Source organism: Muscardinus avellanarius (assembly GCF_963383645.1).
Source record: "Muscardinus avellanarius genome assembly, chromosome: 13".
Lineage (NCBI taxonomy): Eukaryota > Metazoa > Chordata > Mammalia > Rodentia > Gliridae > Muscardinus > Muscardinus avellanarius.
Genome location: NC_137799.1, coordinates 10831535 through 10850971, shown reverse-complemented (window position 1 = coordinate 10850971; position 19437 = coordinate 10831535). Strand labels below are relative to the sequence as shown.

General features: G+C 45.8%; 1 protein-coding gene across 4 annotated transcripts in view; it reads right to left on the bottom strand.

Moving 5' to 3' along the window:
* The window catches only part of MAPKAP1 (MAPK associated protein 1), a gene marked incomplete at both ends in the record, with an annotated part of 219768 nt that overhangs the window by 7131 nt on the left and 193200 nt on the right, over positions 1-19437 (bottom strand). For all 4 annotated transcript variants that reach the window (XM_080708642.1, XM_080708643.1, XM_080708645.1 and 1 more), the window contains one exon: positions 14769-14906. In XM_080708642.1, coding sequence (XP_080564768.1) covers positions 14769-14906 — 138 coding nt within the window. The remainder of the gene's footprint in view (positions 1-14768; positions 14907-19437) is intronic.

Genomic DNA, 19437 nt, shown 5'->3' with positions numbered 1-19437 from the left:
TGACCCCAGGCCCCACCTGCACTTGCTGTGCTTGGGTACGTGTCTCGTCTGTCCTGGAGCTCAGCTGAACTAGAGAAGCAGCCATTACCCATAGGAATGACACTGGGCACATCTCCCCAGCGTGTGCTCTCCAATGACAGCATTCATCCCCCTGGAGGACATGAGCAGTTGGGCTAAGAAGGCTGGTGGACAGAGCCTCGGTGGGCACCACGAGCAAGAGCCCTGTGCGTGGGCTCGTGCAGGGCAGCTGCCATATTCCCACGTGTGCTGCCCTGTGGTCCCGGGAGTTCTCACTTGGGGTCCCCTTGCTCCAGGCTCCCCTCTTTACTAGGGTAGGGGGGCAGTGTCACTCAGCTCAGGTTCTGCCAGGAGCACAGGCTAGTGCAAGGGCCAGGGTGATGAGCACCAGGGGAGGAAGGCACAGAGAGCCACTGTGGGGACACGGGCCTGGCGTGCGAAGGCTGGAACCTGGGTGGTCTTGGAGGGCAAGGGTTAGCTGGGAGGAGGGTGTAGCTGCAGCTGGTCGTGGTGGCACACACTTGTAATCCCAGGACTTGGGATGCTGAGACAGGAGGATCGCAGGTTTGAGGCCAGCCCCAGAAACTTAGGCCCTCCACAACTTAGTGAGACCCTATATCAAAATAAAAATAAGAAAGGGCTGAGGGTGTAGCTGGGAGAAGGTACAACAGAGGAGGGATACAGCACTGGTAGACCGGCTCTGAAAGCGTAAGCAGACAGAGGCCATGCGCAGTGGGCAGGCAGGAGGTGCCAGGCAGCCACGAAGGACTCCCCAGCCGGGGGCCCGTGGTGGGCTGTAAACAGGGCAGTGAATGAATGGGCAGACCATGTTTCACGACGCTCCCTTGGGTGCCCTGGCGGTAGGGAGGCCGGTGCCACAGTCGAAAGGTAGCAGTATGTGTGGCTTTGAGTATGACAGGTACAGGAAGGATGCGAAAAAGGGACTGACTCGAGAACCAGAGGCCACAGCGGCAGGACTTGGGCCTCTTACAATCCAGTAACAGCTAATAATTACGATTCACACTCATATAATTCATCCCGTCCAAAACCTGTATATTCAAGTGTAACGAGTTAATTGACCTCTTGATGGAAACGAATCTGTCGATAAACACGAGTAATGTATGCTACATGGCATGTTCCACCAGAAGAGTCTGGGAGGAAGGAGTCACATGAACACTGACACAGGAAAAGAAGCCCGCATCCTGCACTTCTCAGGGCAGCCCAGCAGGGCATCTGTCCTGGGGCGAGAGAGGGAATCAGGCAGGCAGGCTACCCTTGAGCATTCCAGGAACACCAGCAGTTCCCAGAGGAGGGGGTAAGCTAGCGGGGTGTACTGTCTCTGTAAAAATGCCAGCTGAGAAAATAATTATGGATCAAAGTGTAACATTCAAGTTAGTCCAAACCAACTTGCCTGGACTATTAAATTCTGCTTGGAAACTGGGGTTGGGGGGCTAGCCGAGGCCTGAGTTAGACCTGGGATGAGAGCCCAGCCGGGAGCCAGGCAGAGCCTGTCCTTTCAGGAGCCCAGGTTTGAAAGAAATGTCCCACGCCAGCCATTTCACGCACACACACGTTATGCGCATAGGTGTGAATGCATCTATCTACTTCCCTGCACACAGCAGGGCTCAACGGGTGGTGGCAATTCTTACAAATGCGATGGAATGAATATTTGAAAATCAAATGCTCATTGTTTTGAAGATTTTATTTTTAATTGGGCCTTCTCTGAACAGACTCACTTTTATACTGCTGTTGGAATAAAATGCTATATACTGTGGTATAAATGTGGCATCTAATCACTGGTCACACACTCCAAGAAGACACTGAAACCATACATCTGCTTCTGAATATTGAAATGGAAATCTGGGTATGAAAAAATGTATTTACATTTATGTATTTTTTTCAAGACAAACCAGAGAAGATAGAATGTAACACCCAGCAGAAACTAATTAGCAGCACAAATGTCAGAAGAGGAGACATTTGAGCTTTTGTGCTTTAATTTATCCTTTGCATTATGCATTTTAACTAAAATGAGACTGCACTGAAAGCCTAGTTCCCTGGGCCACTGCAGGGGAATGGCCATTCTGGAAAGGCTGCTGCTACCACGAGACAGCTAGGCTAGGAGGGGCAGCGACTGAGCTAAAAGCAGAGCCCCTTCTGGTGCAGACCGTGGGGGAGGGCAGAGGACCCTCCTAACCCCCTTGCTGGCCTGTGGTTGGCCATGACTGGTCAGAGCTGGGGCTTCTGAATCAAGCCTACATCCATTTGCCTAAAAATCCCAGGTGTAGTCACTTGCCAAGAATGCCAAAAATAAATGTCAATTTTTTCTGTTTCCATTAAAAATTATAAAATATATTAAAAATGACTAGCAATCCAGGAAACAAGGGAAAACTCTCCATACATTACCACGCTGTCCCAACACCCTAGTACAAGTACTATACAGTAAAATTCAAGCCGCTGTTGCTTATTTTTTTGATACTGAGGGTGGAATCCAAGGGCATTCTACCTCTGAGCTACATTCCCAGCCCTATTTTATTTTTTATTTTAAAGCAGGGTGTCACTAAGTTGTGTGTATCTCACTAAGTAGCTGAGGGTGTGATTCTCCTGTCTCAGCCTCCCAACTACTAGGTTTACAAACATGTGCCACCATGCCTGGCTCCCCAGCCCTTTTATTTTGAAACAGGGCCTTGCTAAATTGCCGAGGCTGGCCTCAGACCTGCAGCCCTCCTCTCAACCTCCCTAATGCTGGGATTATAGGTGTGCCACCACGCCCAAGCTGAGCTTAATTTCTTTTAACATTCATCACAGCCTGGGTCTGTTGCAGTAAGGTCTCCATAACCATTTCTTTCTTTCCTCCCTTCCTTCCCTTCACTGGGGATTACTTCCAGGGGTGCTCCACCACTGAGCTACACCCCTAGCCCCCTCTTTTGAGACAGGGCCTGGCTGAGTTGCCCAGGCTGGTCTTGAACTTACGCTTCTCCTGCCTCAGCCTCCTGGGTGGCTACAAAAACTGAAGTGCACCATTGCATTTTGGCCACCACCATTTTTTTCCATAGCTGCATTTATTCCAATAAGTAGATGTTGTTAGCTGGGTGTGGTGGGGCAAGTTTGTAATCCCAGTATTTGGGAGGTTGAGACAGGAGAATCACAGGTTCGCGGCCAGCCTCAGCTACTTAGTGGGGCCCTCCGCAACTTAGTGAGACCCTGTTTCAAAATAAAGAATAAAAACTAGGGCCGGGGGTGTAGCTCAGAGGTAAAATGTCCCTGGGTTCCATCCCCAGTTCCTAAAAAAAAAAAAAAAAAACGCCAGGTGTGGTGGTACACGCTTGTAATTCCAGCACTTGGGAGGCTGAGACAGGAGGGAAGATCGTGCAGGTTTGAAGCCAGCCTCAGCTACTTAGTGAGGCTCTCAGCAACTTAGTGAGCCCATTTCCAAATAAAATATAAAATAGGTCTGGGAGTATATCCCGGAGGTAGAAAGCCCCTGGGTTCCACCCCCAGTAACACACACACACACACACACACACACACACACACACACACACGCACATAAAGTAGATGTTGTGCTATGGTTCATACTACTAGCTTTGCTGGGCATCTGGGCTCCTTATAAAATGGCCAGTCTTATGAGGAGGCTATGAGAGACATTTCTGAGGATTAGGATTCTTCCTCAGTTCCTCTGCATCAGGATGGCTCTCTCTCTCTCTTTTCTTTTTTTGGTTGTAGAGATTTTGACATTTTATCTTTGCGCTACACTACCAACACTTTTTTTTTTTCTTTTGCGGTTTAGGGATTGAACGCAGGGCATTCTACCTCTGAGTTACACCGACAGCCTTATTTTCTTATTCTTTGCTGTGAAAATGGGTCTCATTAAGTAGCCGAGGCTGGCTGTGAACCTGAAATCTTCCTGTCTCAGCCTCCCAAATACTGGGATTACAGGTGTGTGGTACCACATCTGGCTACAAATCTTTTTAGAAAGTATCTATGCCTGCTAGGTGGGTGGCATGTACTTGTAAGAAGTGGTATGCACTGGAAGAAGCTAAGACAGGAGAATTGCAGGTTTAAGGCCAGCCTCAGTAACTTAGTGAGATTGTTTCAAAATGAAAAGTAAAAGGGGTTTAGGGGGGTCTGGCATGGGGGAGCATGCTTGTAATCTCAGTACTTGGGAGGCTGAGAAAGGAGAACTAAACATTTGAGGACAGCCTCAGCAAGTAGTGAGACTGTCATCAACCTTGTGAGACCCTGTTTAAAAAAAAAATAGGGCTGGGGTGTGGGTCAGTGGTAGAATGCCTCTGAGTTCAACCTCCATACCTTTCTGCCCTATTTTTTATTCTTTATTTTGAAACAGGGTCTCACCAAGTTGCGGAGCCTAAGTAGCTGAGGCTGTCCACGAACCGCGATCCTCCGGTCTCAGCCTCCATAAGCTGCACCACACGCCTGCTTGGGGAAACTGACGGGAAGATGCTCTCCTGGGCAAGGCCTGCCTTCCTGCAGGAGCTGGTAGGGAAGCCTGGGCTGGGCTTGCTGGTCTTGGAGCTGACCCTTCCCCCTTGGGCCTCCTTGTAAGCAGCAGCTCTGAGCTGCCTGCAGGGAGCTTTCTTTCAAAGTCATTCAACTGTCAAGTGGTGCTGCTCCTCTCCAAGCCCTTCAGAGGCCCAGGGACTGTAATGGCTCCTCTGACCTCTGACGCAGGGGCTGCATGTGACCTACTTACACTTCTGCCTGCATTTTAACTCGCTCACTCTTTGGCTCCTTCCTATAAACATAATTAAGTCTCTCTGATTATAAAAACTCCCATGGCAATGTGCTTTCTCCCTTACTGTAATTTATGAACACGCTCCCGCTCAGGTCATACACCCTCAGCACTGAGCCCCACTGGGACCTCCTCAGAGGCCCTTGCTGCTGCTTGCGGCCTCTTCCCTGGCTTTCCACGGAGTCACCGCCACCTGGTCTATTTCCAGCATCCTTTGTGACCTTCTTCACCTTCATCCTTCCCTTGAATGGCCGTCTTCCCTGGGGCCCCACCCTGCTCTTCTGACTCCACCATTCTCCTCCGCCAGGCTGGCTCCTTGGGTCTTCATCATGGCTCACAGGCTGATGGCCCCACAGCTGGGCCTGGCCTGGAGCCCCTGCAGAGCTTGCCAGCGGCTCCTGTGGCCTCTCCACATAGCCTGCCTTGTGGCACGTCCATAGCCCCATAAAGCGCGGGCTCTGCTGGTGCAACGGGTGCGCTCTGTGTGCCAGGCCCAGGCCCAGACACCGCCCCACATGGCTCACCTTCTGGACTCCCTGTCATCTACTCGGTCTTCTCTGGGTCACCTGCTTTTGAGGATGTTTTCTTCAGAGTTAAGCATCTACCCATAGGAACCATCCTTTCAAAACCCACCAGGACACCATCACTTTCCTGCTTAAAACTATGCAATGTTTCTTTCTCTGTCATCCTCAGAATAAAGTCCAAGCTCCTTAAGTGAGTTTCAAGATCTCAGATCAGCAGTTCTCAAACTGTTTAGCTTCAGATGCTCTTTGTACTTTTTTTTTTTTTTTTTTTTTTGTGTGTGTGGTACTGGGGATGGAACCAGGAGCATTCTTCTGCCAAGCGACACCCCCAGCCCTATTTTTTTTTTTTTTTTTGGTGGTACTGGGGTTCCTGGAAGCCCTTCTACCTCCGGGCTACACTCCCAGACCAATTTTATTTTTGGAAACAGGGTCTCTTACGCCAGCGTGGCTGGCTTCAAACCTGCGCGATCCTCCTGTCTCCACCTCCCACGTGTGGGGATTACAAACGTGCGCCACCACACCCGGCTATTTTTTTTTTTTATTCTTTATTTTGAAACAGGTCTCACTGTGTTGCAAAGGGCCTCACTAAGTAGCTGAGGCTGGCTGCAAACCACGATCATCCTGTCTCAGACTCCCAAATGCTGGGATTACAAGCATGTGCCACCATGCCTGGCTGCTCTCTGCACTCTTAAACATTACTGTGGAGACCAAAAAATGTTTGTATAGATTATTCTCATCAATATTTACTATATTTACTATTCTAGAAATTAAAACAGAATCTTTTTTTTCCCCCCAATTTTGCTACTGGGGATTGATTGACTCTAGGGGCATTCTACCTCTGAGCTCCACTCCCAGCCCTATTTTTTTTTATTTTGAAACAGGGTCTCACTACGTTGTAGAGGGTCTCACCAAGTTGCTGAGTCTGAGCCAGAGAGCACAGAGTGATGGATCTTTGATCCACCAATGCACAGTACAATAAATGTTATATTAAGCTACTAAACTTTGGAGCAATTTCCTATGCAGCAATAAGTAACTCACATGTTGACTTTTCTTCCTAATCTGTTCCACAGTGAACTTTTTTGATTCAGGTTTTATTTTTCTCAGCTCTAATTTTTTAGTTTGTTTTTTTCATGTCTCCCCCCCCCCCCCCGTGGTGCTGGGGATTGAACCCAGGCCTGAGCTATAACCCAGGCTTTTGTGTAAATTTTGAAACAGGGTCTCGCTAGGTTACTGAGTCTCACTAAATTGCTGAGGCTGGCTATGAACCTGTGATCTTCCTGTCTCAGCTGCCCAAGTACTGAGATAGGCCATACAGGCCCGGTTGTATGGCTAATGTTTGACTGACTGCTGGACACTGTGAATGTTACATTGTGGGGTGTCCAGGATGCATGGTTGTCCTTTAGAGAGTACAGGGCTTTGTGGATCAGCTTGGTCCATTCAAGATTCCTTTTAAGCCGGGCGTGGTGGCGCACGCTTGTAATCCCCGCGTTTGGGAGGCTGAGACAGGAGGATCACACGGGTTCGAAGCCAGCCTCAGCTACTTAGTGAGGCTCTCAGCAACTTAGTGAGACCCTGTTTCCAAACAGAATATAAAAAAGGTCTGGGAGTATAGCCCGGAGGTAGAAAGCCTCTGGGTTCCACCCCCAGTACCACCAAAAAAAAAAAAAAAAAAAAAAAAAAAAAGATTCCTTTTAAAGTCTTGTTTGGCAAGGCACAGAGCAGCATGGTGGTATCCCAAGGCACAGCATCTCTGGAGTCACTTCTGCATGCTCTGGCAGGTCAGAACTCGGGTTCACAGTGTTCCTCCGCCAGCCTGGTGAGGCATGCATGGCTTAGCGTGCAGCCCAGGAAGGGGCTCTTCTGAGAGCTGTTTTGTGGTGTGGCTCCCCTTCCATTCTGTTCTGCAAGTTCCAGCTGCTTCAGCCCCAGCTGCTCTTATCTTAGCCTCCAGCTCCTGTGGATAGCCTTGCCTTGGTCCTCCCTCCCCAGGAAGCCAGGTGGAAAGCCAAGCGATGGCCTCATGGTCTGCTTCCCTTCCTCCAGGATCACAGGCCACTACTGCCTTCCAATGTCTGAAGCAGGTTTTAAAAACGTTTTGTCCAGTTTTCTAGTAATCTGTAACAGAAAGGCTAATCTGGTAGTAGTTACCCTGTCTTGGAAGTTGCATATGGGTGTTTCATAAGCAATATACATTTAGATTTTAATGAAAGTATGGCTTGCTTTTTCCGTGTCTATGGTAATAACTTAAAATCCAAGTGCCCCATTTATTTATTATGAAAATACAATTTGGAGCTTGGCAGGAGGCAAGGGAAAACAGATTTTCTCCATCATTTATCCAGCTGAGAAATCTTTCAGTTTTTCAGTAGGGAAGGGCTCCTGACTCTACTCTCCCAATTAGGGTCTTTACTGATGTTAAAAAAATCAAGAAAGAATGATTGTGAAGAAATGATAATCAAAATCTAGGAAAATGCAAATGTATATAAAATTTTCATTATATTTAGATAACTGCTTTGTTATAATGGGTTCATAAGGCTCAAGTTAACAATTAAGTGAAAATTTAACAGCAAGAGGATGAATTCTTTCAGAAGGAAACAAGTTGATATCCTCAAAATATTTTCTACTCTAGAGCTTGTAATCCCAGCATTCAGGAGGCTGAGATAGGAGGATCTCAGGTCATGGACAACCTCAGCTACTTAGTGAGGCCCTTTGCAACTCAGTGAGACCCTGTGTCAAAATAAAGAATAAAAAATAGGGCTGAGGCTATAGCTTAGAGGTAGAATGACCCCTGGGTTCCATCCCTAGTACCGCGCACGCACGCACGCACACACACACACACACATTTTCGACTTTAATCAATATATTGGTATATTGTTAATATACCAATATATAACCAATAATACCAATATTCCAACCAACACCTGCAATTTTTTTTGCTTATTAATAAGTTATAGGGAAAAATGAACAAAGTTTACAGAGAATATAAGAAAACTCACTGAGTAAAACTTAGCACCAGCCAATTTTCCTCCCCTACCCAGACGCTGTACAAGCCCCAGAAGCCTGTGAGTGACTGTGGTCCCTGATAATGAGTCAGGAGTGTGCTCTTCTTATCAACTGTTGGGGCTCAGAGGAGCCTCTTCTGCCTCGACCCTGCCGGAGACCACTGTACCCAACACCGCTTTTCCAGGAACTACTGAGACAAGCAGGCTGGTGCTTCTGCCACACGCCGGGGCTACACAGCAACAGCAGTGTGGAGCAAAATGTCTCATCTGCCTTGCCACCACACCGTGGAAAGGCCACGAGCCTCCATTTCTCCTTGCTGACGAGCCACACCTGCTCCTGGCTGATTCACCTTTTAATGTTCAGCGTGCCTAGGGAGAGTTAGGAAGAGCCACAAACACTGATACAGCCCCTGGAGAGCTGCTGGATTTCTCGAGGACGCAGCTGAAGGCGTAAATAGGCATGCCTAGTGCCCAAGACAGGTGTTGGCTAGTGATGAGCAGGCCAGCCCAGGGGGCAAATGCTGGGTCGGCCGAATTCTCAGGGGCCTGGCCAATGCTGTTCAGCCCCAGAGAGCCATCCCTGAAGTACAGCGATGGCCTACTTAACAGCAGATTGCAGCTTGAGGTTACTGGAGACCAAACTGGGCCAGGGAACCTAAGAATGGAGCTGCATTTGGCGACACAAGCTGGCCCCACGCTCATGGTTTCCTTCTCCTTTATTCTGTGGCACAGGCTGGGTCTTTCCCCCTGACGCTCTTGGAAAATCTGAGGTGGTCCCCTAGTTGCCTCAACCCACCTCCCCGGCGGCTCCCTTGTTTTGGAAGGAGATGATAAATAAATCAAAACGCACTAAGCAGCACTTCCACGGGCACTCGCCTCCTTCACTGAACGTGCACCTCATCAATCACACTATTGTCTGCTTGAAAGGCGAGCCTTGTAAATGTCATATCCACTCAGGCCCAAGGAGAGGCGCATCCAAATGCAGCAAGGAGTTTTAATTGGATAGTGTAATTAAACTAAAAAACCCCAGCAGACTCCCTTTGACAGGATAGATGAAGACCCCTTTTAATAGGGCTAGGAAACATATCTGTTAAAAGGATGAGGCACTGCCTGCTCCTGATTGTGCTCCAGAGTACTCTTATGAAAAGGCAATTCAATAACTGGGGCATTTAATATGGTGGAGTCCGTTGTGTTCTGTAATCAGGCGGTACTTACCGTATTTGATCTGGAACTTAGAAAATAAGACCTCGTCTGAGAATAAAAAAGCAGCAGGGCACCCCTACCTAATGTTTGGAGTGCTCAGACCTCCTGGGAGTCCACAGAGGCCGAGGGGTGGTAGCCCGCCTGGGCTATAGGGCCACTGGCTCTGGATGCAGGTATCTTACCTCCTGGGGTAGTGACAGCAATGGCCTTAGCCATGGCCACCCACCCATCACCTCCCCTCATTCCTCCTGCGCACATTCTCAGGAGCTTCTAATGAGCAGGACACTCCTGGGCATCTCCTCCTTCAGAAACTAGAATGCCTGTCATGTCAGGGAGGAGGAAAGGAAGAAGAGGGAAGGAGAAAGAGAGGGGGGGGGAGAGACAGGGAGAGAGGGAGTGGGAGAGGGAGCAAGGGAGAGGGAAAGAGAGAATGAATATTCTCTCAGACTGCTTCTGTCAGATAAGGAGAAAAGAAAATGGGTGGTCAGAGGATTCAATGTATGGGGCTGGGGTGTGTCAAGTTATTTTAGAAACAGACCTAAGCTCTTCTGCACTCTTCCTACTCTTTTTTTGTTGGAAGAAGGGTGGTGGCAGATGCACACACAACACACACACACACACACACACACACACACACACACACACACACTCTCCCACAACATGCAAAGTGACAGAATTAGGATCCTAGAAGTGGCTTGCGTCCGCCCAGGGCTGTCTTACAAGTAACGTGTGATGATACTTTGCAGATGGAATGCTAGTGTGCCCAAGACAAGGGCAGGGAGACCGGCCTCGGATATGAGAAGGAAGCCTCCACTCTGGGCTCAGAGGATGCGGAGGTGAGGCTTCAGACCTTCCTATCTACAGCTTCCCCAAATTGCTGGATGCTTTATTTACACATGCCTCAAAGTCAGTTTCCCTGGGACCTCAGACAGATTTTTCTGTTTTAAGGATGGTGAAGGGTTTGTTTGATGGCTGCTTTTACTCCCCCATAAAGCCTGCTTGAAGCTCTGTTTGCAAACCTCTGAACATTCTTAATATTGGTCTTTCACTATGGGTTGATGAACCCATTACGAACATATAAGTGAATACATATAATCTATGAAAACTGGATACTGAATTAAACCATCAAACACCTTTAGGTTTAAATGAAAACTACATAAAAGCATTTCAGCCATCAATTTGGCTATCACTTCTAGCCAGTATGAATTCTGCTGGAAAAGCTATTTTCGTGCAGATGTGGAATTCAATGGGAAAGACTGACTCGTGTACCAACATCAATCAAAATGTCGACTTCCCTGGCAGCTCTCAACAGTAAGGCAGGTTCAAAGGTCGCAGGATAAAGAAAAAGCCAAGCTCTGGTTCAGCTCTAATATCTCCTCCGTAGAAGTCTTGCAAAAGTACCCCCTTCTGTATTAGCCTGGCTTTCATTAATCTTCTTGCCATCTTCTTTAACTAGTCATGCAGAACCGCTCGATAGCAAGACGTATAATGGGGAAGGCCCTGTGCCTATTACCACGTTAACATTCTCTTAAGCCCCAGTGCAACAATGGAACGGCTAGGCAGAGGAAAGCTGCGACTGCGGGTGCGGGTGCGGGCAATTCAATTACAGCCTGGGCTTACCTCTGTACTTCTGACCCACAAAACACAAGAGGCCTTTGTGTCTAACTGGCTCGGCCATTAAGGTTGCTGAAGATCACAACAATGCTGATCTTTTCTACTTAAGCTAAATCAATGTGGACAAATCATTATTCAGCAGCTTTAATTTAATTAGTAAATTAAATACACTACTTTACAGATCTTGTCAAGTACTTATGAAAAGAAAGATTCATTTAAGCGGGAGGTCACCAATAAGCCCATCTAATTTAACTCATAGTCTTAAAGACATCTCATCTGAAACATCCAGCAGGTTCTGCTCGCTAGGGTTTAACGGTCTCCTGCTGTTGTGTTTGACTCATAACCAAAAAGAGTTCTTATTTTGTGTCCAAACAGTGTTTTGGACAAAACAAATAGTTACCCTACATCCCCCACCAACATAACCAGCATCAAGGGAATCACATTTCCTTTAAATTATACTATTGCAAGAGGAGTAATCAGGTTACCCCTATTATGTTGCTTCCTTAAGATTTTATATTATCTATACTTAATTGAGATACAGAGCTTTTTTCAGCTATAAAGACGACAGCTACTTTATTAAGGTTTAAATCTGATTCCTTAATGATAGGCTGCTTCCTTTAAAGACTCTGAACCTGCATATCCTTCTGATGAGACCAGACCTGGCATGACCGACTCTGGCAGTTAAACACTGCCCGAGAGACTCTGATGGGTGCAAGTTTCACAGAAAGGTCTCCAGCTGGTGTTTCTGCAGTGGGATTTGAGGCTGGCACTTAAAAAGATAGCCCACAGCATCCAACACTGGTGTCTAGACCTGTGTAAGGATCGGAGTGACTTCTCTAGGATGACATAATCATGGTAGTTTCTGATACGGAAATATTCTCCTCTCCTATGTGCCACACACATCCGTGACCAGTGGAAAGGACTTAAACTTAATTCATCTTTTAGGAGGTTTGTGACACCCTGCAAAATAGCAAACAGTATCCAAAGGAATGGTAAACCAGACTGAGAAATCCCTGATTTGAATAATAATGTCCTTAAATCTAGAAAGGCAGAAATTATTCTTAATTTTGCAGGGCTTGTGATACGCAGGTTTTCTCAACTCTTTTAAGAGTCTGCATTTCTATGTACATTTTTAAAGGCATGTATCTATTTAGTCATTAAGTTCCAGGTCCTTAAACACTCACAGGGACAGAGCAATAAATCTTACCTTTGAGACTGGACTAGAAGGGAGAAGCTCAGGGTGAAGGAGCTGTTGTTTATGAAGTCAGGTCTCTCTGATTCCACAATCTGCGTAATTATGTGTTCTGCTGGCACTTTAATGCTCAGTCCCTTCGCCAAGTCAGCTATTCACGCACTTTTGGGGTATGGCTTCAATTAAACCTGAGTTGGGTTCCTTATGACGACCAAATTAATGGTCTGACAGCGGCTTTCTCAATAAACACTGCAAACTGGCCACACTGAAAGGGTTTAAAAACCATTTCTTTTCTTCTCAAAATTCTGACAAATATGTCTCAAGTAAGACTAGGGACAACTTCATTATTCCCCCAACACTTAATGCCTTTTTGTAAAGAAGGCTGTTTAATAACACGTCTGCTCTGTTTTCACAACTAAATTATTCCAGTTGGTCACACGTTCCAGTCTCCAGCAAGACACTTGTGTTACCAGAGATAAAAACATGAAAAAGGAAATATATTGCAGAAATCAAAAACCTTATCTACTTCTAGACTCTCTCTCTTTGCCATAATTCATTCAAGAAGGCCCCAAGAATAATTTTTGATGTAAACTCAGCTACAAACATACATCACTATGCTGATAAAAATCACAGGCTAAACTTATGAAATATAGTGACTTTCATTTCTTTAGTGCTGTTAAAATAACTTTTTTCTAAAGGTTCAACAGACACAAAAGATAAAAAGGGTTACCATTAATCCTTAAAAAAAAGAAAGAAAGAAAAAAAGAAAAAGCAGCAGCTTAGAAGATTAATTCTGTGATCTGATGATGGTCTGAGGATGAACTTTTAAAATTAAGTCACTGAATTAATTTGGTGAAGATACTGGAAATCATAAAAACATAGCATCAATCTGATTCATTGAATATATCCTTGTTTGGGCACTTTACAACACAAATTATGTTGAGTAACTTTTGGTTTCTAAATTGTGGCCTCATTAAGTAACTTTTGGTTTCTAAATTCCCCAGATGTTCCGCTCTTGCTTAGCCCTCAGTGCGACCCACAGTGATCGCCTTTCATTTCCCAGAGACACTACAAGGTGTAAAGTGACTTCAAAGTATCCTACTTCTTGGAAGAAAGATGCCCAACAGTGGCTGACAAGCTGGAGTGAGGGGAGTTGGGAAGACGCTCCTCAAAGGCAGGAGGAGCCTGGGCTTTGGGACAGCCCAGAGTGGCAGCAGTGTTCTCACCAGCCTCTCAGGGAGTCGGCTAGCAGAGGCTCCCTGGGAGCACAGGACCGGCACGGAGGGGGCATGGCTTTACTCCTTTCTTGGTGCCTTACTAAGTTCTCCCGCCTGCCAAGCTGGAGGCTGTCTTGAAAGGAGAATATGGAATATGTTGCGTAGCACAGCTGGATTTGACAAGTATGCCCCCACTGCCCAGTGAGGCCAGGTGGCACGGGCCCAGCTGTATGTCCCAACTCAGTGCTTCCCAGGCTCCTCTTTAGTCAGGGTTAACCTCAAAAACTCAGACCACATCATCAACACTTGCTGGCCTTTACCTTTCTTATTGTTCCTTTTGAGTACATAATGCCTTATAATATTTTCTTCAAAAATTGTGGGCAAGGCTCAGTCCATACCTCAGATTACGGAGTCACAATCTCCTCGGGTAGGCCCAGGGCAACTGGGCAGCTGTAAGCCTGGTGTACGGCTGACATTCAGGGTTTGAGAACGTGCTTCGCCGCCTCTGCAGGCGATGTGAGAGTGCCTATATAGCTTGAGCTTTTTCCTCCATAGTGGGATTTCAGTGTGATCTATATGTCCTTTTTGCCCCTAGATAGGACTGGAGTTCTAAGAATGATGAAATGATTAACTTACACACTCTATCTAATTACTTAACTGCAAAAAACACAATAATATGCCAAAATATCCAACCAAACTATATCTACCTTGATGATTCAGGCAGAGGAAGGCCAACCCAGCCTCTATTCTGTAGGCCCAGAAAGGAGTTTAATTATGAGCTGTCAGGCTATGCCACTGCCAATAATCTGGAGGGTGTTGATACTTCCGGCTTGATGGATATCTAAATCTAGTTTTCAGCTGCCACGAGAACTCCCAGCTTCCCCGATTGGGCATGGGAGGAAAAGAGGTCTAGGTCTTACTGGTTGAGTGTCCCAAAAGGGATGGGACAGGAGCACACGTGAACTGAGGACATTTACAAGCGCAGTTCCCAGCAGCCAGCGGCCTGGGCGCCGGCTCCCAGGGCAGCGCTGTGCTGCTCTCTGCTGCCATCAAGACCGAACAGGATGGGGCTCGTGTCAGGCTCTGGGCACCATAATACAATCCCGTTTGATTAAAAGAAATTTCTGGTAATGAATTAAACAGACCCAAGGAAAAAAGGACACGGTGGCAATATATTCTCCTGGCACCCAGCACACGGGGGAAGAGAAGAGGGAGAGAGGGAAGGAGACATAAATAAAAGGGACTACTCACTGGGGCTCTTTTCTTCAGCAAGGTCACAGGCACAGAGCAGGTCAGAATCGATTGAGATGGGTTTCTGCTTAATCCAAAACTTAGTGCTGGCTTTCTGATTCGTAACAGGGTCTATCTCCACTTTGTCTCCAGAGATACCTGTAAGGCCAAGGGGAGGACAAAAAAGAAGCCAGGAGAAATGAAAGGTGTAAGTGATTTCAATGTAGTCATTTGACCTGCTTTATAAATTCTAAACTGGAGGAACAAGCTCTTTCTTAGGACTCTGAGGAATACCAGGGGCTTTTTACAACAGTCAGAAACTCCAAATGACACGTAAAGGTTGCAGCCTGGTTTTCCGAGCAGCTGATCTGAGGGGAGGATGACAACTCAAAATTGTATGAAAAGGTATTAGGAAACATGTCTTCCTCCATATAACAGATATGGGATAGAATTTACGTACCTATTTGTTTTTTTGGTAGTACTAGGAATAGAACCCAGCGGCATTTTACCTCTGGATTACACCCCCGGACCCATTTTATTTTTTATTTTGAAACAGGGTCTCACTAAGTTGCTGAGGCTGGCTGTGAACCTTTGATTCTCCTGTCTCAGCCTCCCAAGTAATGGGATTATAAGTGTGTGCCACCATGTCCAGCTTACCTACCTATTATTAACTATATTCCTTTTACATTATAATGACAATTATAAGGTCATTTAAAAATAGTTTTGAACTGGGCATGATGGTACATGTCTATAATCCCAGTACTTGGGAGGCTGAGACAGGAGGTACAAAGCCAGCCTCAGCAATTTAGTGAGATAATCAGCAACTTAGTGTGACTCTGTTTCAAAATAACAGCAATAAATAAATAAATAAATAAATAAATAAATAAAAAGCTTTTTTTTTTTTTTAAATAGAAGATCTGGGGTGGACAGATTAACATCCCTTATGCTTACATAGCTAAGCTACCAGTGAAGAGTTTCCAATCTGAAATAATCTCACACACTAATAATAGGGGAAGAACGCTCTCTTTTTTCTAAGACACTAAACAATTATCCAAGCTATATTTAAAGAAAGCCACAAGAGGATCAAAGGTCTTTTACATAAAACCTTCCAAGTTCAAGGTTTGGAGCCTGGCTCGAGGCTGTGGAGGTCACTGCTCCTCTGCTGGGGGCGAGACTAAGCACCTGGTGTGAGCTTTATACAACAAAGGCCTCAGAGCAGGGAGCCAGAATGTCAAACACCGGCACCTCAGCTTTTATTTTCAGAGCTCTGAAAGACAAACATGTCCAATGACTGTAAATAAAGGTGTTTGTAGAACAAAGGTGATGCCAGGTGTGGGAGGGGTCCTGTGCTAAGTATGGGCACACACAGCAGCTGCTCTCTGGCTGTTTAAGCATAATGCATGCTCAGCTTGATGTAGACTAGATGCACTATTTTTCTTCTTTTGCTGAAAATTGAGGAATCTGTTCAATAGGTGAGACAAAAAGCTTTAATATGCCCTCTGGATTGAGCCCCATATGGAACCCTAAAAGTAATTAATTTTTAGGCCATAGTTTAAAGGTCAGGGTCAAAGTTAAAAAAAAAGTGAAAAAAAAGTGAAGTTAAGATATAAGAAACAATTAAAATAATCAAATACACATTCTGTAATGGAAAAGACAGTCAGACCATATGAAAAAACATATTTCATCCTATGGGTCAAATGTAAAAAAAATTTGAACAAAATGTGAGGAAACTCAGTAAGCCAAAAGGAGAGGCACATAATAATCCCCCCAGAAGACCTCCAAACCCAAACACAGGCACACACAAAAACCATAATTGGAGAGCAAATTAGAAATTAAAAAACAAATACAAGCACAACACTAGTGATTAGGCCTGCTACATGTTCCATTCTTTTCTATTTTATTTTAGGACAGTGCATTCCAAATCCCAGTTAGACCCAGGCAGTAGCTTGTGGACAGATGAGAGCAGACTCCCAGAGGACAGTGCGGCGGTAGCTGTTCAACCCTGGTCGTTATGTGTGGTCTTTGGTAAAGATGAACAATTGATTTTTTTTATTAATTGAATGCTGGGATTTGTCATTAGACATATTTCAGAAACATCATATTTCAATTAGGCATAATGTCATACGTCCAATTGACTCTGGATGCTCAGGTCTAGATGATTTCAGGAGGGCAAGAATGTATCAGGAGACCAATTTTATTACATTTCACTTAAAATAGATTACGACCATGCAGTTACACTCTTGCCTCCAATTTGGTCATTAATTGTAAAAGATCTGGACATTTCTATAGTTCCCTGAAAGAAGAAAAGTACTTAAGCAGTGGTCGTTGGTAGAGTGTGTGTGTGTGTGTGTGTGTGTGTATGCACACACACAATTCCCCTTCCTTATTCTGCTTCTTATTTTGACATTTATAAAAGTCAAAATGAGTAGAGCAAAATAAATGTGCATATCTGTTATGTGGAAATAAACCCTGCCCCACATTCCTCTTTTAGAAAGAAAGAAAAAAAAAAATCGTCACCAGAGAGAGGCAGTTTAAAATTTTGTTCTATGGCCCTGCAACTCTTGAAGCCGTAGTCAGTCAATATTGTTAATGTACCTTGTTAATTTGATAGGATTTGTCAGGTAACTCCACTGGAAAATTATATAAAACTGTTCCAGATGAAAAGATGATAGTGACATGAATTAAAGTGATAGAACAATAGTGGAATATAAACCAGAAATGACACCCAAAGTGGCTGTTGATTTATTGCCGTACTGAGTTTGGTTCTGGGCTCCCATGTATATTAGTGCTACAAATCTGGGTCCATTTAGCAGAGGGATGCTCATACATACATCACTAGCTCCTGCTCCAAGCCAAGGTCACTCCCCATTGCATCAATCTTTTCAACAGAGCCTACTTCACAAAGCAGGACTTTTGTAACCATCTCAGATGTAACAGACTCTGTCCTCTTTCATCTTTCTTTTATCATGTAAAGTACACTTTAACTTCTATTATTTTTATCTGCAAATTGTTACTATATAGTTCATCCATTACAGGCTGTATCTCTGCATCAATTGCCCAAGCTCTGTGCAGCTTCAAGAACACTTTCCCAATGACGCCCTTCCCTGGGGTTACTGTGCAGTTGCTGTTCACAGAGGGGAACCCTAAGACTGAGGGGTAGGGATGGAGATGTGGGGGATGAATGAAATAGGTTCAAGATGGGCAGACAGGTGGAATGCACTTAAACATTCCGTGTGTTCCACAAAAGACATGTGTGAATCAGATTTTTTTTTCTGAATCAAATCACATTTTCTTACTGACTTCTAGTTCCAGTGATACTTTGTCTTCATTTTGGATTGATCTTTAATTGGCAGGGGCTCCCAACAGTTCTGAAGTTTCTATGCCCTGCAGGCTTTCAGTCCAGTAGTTAATGATCTGTAAAACTCTCGCCTGCCTCGAGGAGTCACTATTTAAAGGAACTGTAGGGGAATCTTTCCTGATGGGAAAAACTCTTTGTACATTAAATAATCTCACTCTACTTGAGACATGTGAGTTGGTTTCTTAGAGTTGAGCACGCGGGTCCCGCAGGGAGGGCCAGGCATCTTGTGAAGCACACTCGGACCCTGCTATAGAAGTGTCCAGAGGCGGGCGTGGTGGCGCACGCTTGTAATCCCCGCACTTGGGAGGCAGAGACAGGAGGATCGCACAGGTTCGAAGCCAGCCGTGCGTGCTGGCTTATGAGACCATATTTCCAAATAAAAATGTTAAAATAGGTAGCCCGGAGGTAGAAGGGCTTCCAGGAACCCCAGTACCACCAAAAAAAAAAAAAAAAAAAAAAAAAAAAGTGTCCAGATAATCTAGTTGGGGGCAAACTGAGACTTCTTGTGTTCCTGACTGGGAGTCTCAGGTCTGCTTTTGGTTGGAAAGGCAGTTAGGCTGGTAGAGGGAGACCAGTTAGGAGGCTGGGGCCACAGCGTAGGCCAGAGATGGGAACACGACGCCGGGGTCGGGGCTGCTGGGATCCTCCCATGGGGCGGTCAAGCAGATGAACTGTGAATTCATTTGTTCCTGCTGCCTCTCAACTGCCATGGGGAAGTGGGGAGTCTGGGGGCCGGAAACTCCACTGCTTCTGCCTGACAGTGGAGCCCCGAGAGAAAAGGACCGCCGAAGCCATGCTTCCCGCGGCCAGGCTAAGTGTGAAGGTGCAGACCCGGCAGGCTCAGTGCTCTTCCTGCCTCAGCACACTCCGGCTCCTGGAACCATTTGATACAATCTTCTCCTTAGGCCCAACAGGTTGGTGCCAATTATAGACAGCAGCCATCAAGCACCCGCAGTATTACACGGCAAGCACGACTGGCACCAGCATGGTTACAAGTCCAAAATCCAAAACCTTTTGAGGGTGGCCACTATGTTCACCCCTACTTTATAGATGTGGAAACAGAAATACAGGGAGCTAAGTAACTTGCCCAACACCAGCCAGCTCCTAAGTGCAAAGCTGGGATGGGAGCCTACCCTCTCAGTGACTAAACCTAAAACTGTGCTAGGTGTTTTACACAGCCTATACTAAACTAAAACTGTGCTAGGTGTTAACATAGCCTTCCCCAGGAGAGGGGAAGGACTTGTCTGAGGTCAGAGAGCTTCAAGGTGGAAAAGCCAGTTTGCAAACCCAGAGCTGTCTGGTTCCCAAGTTCTGGTTCTTCCCATGGCTCCC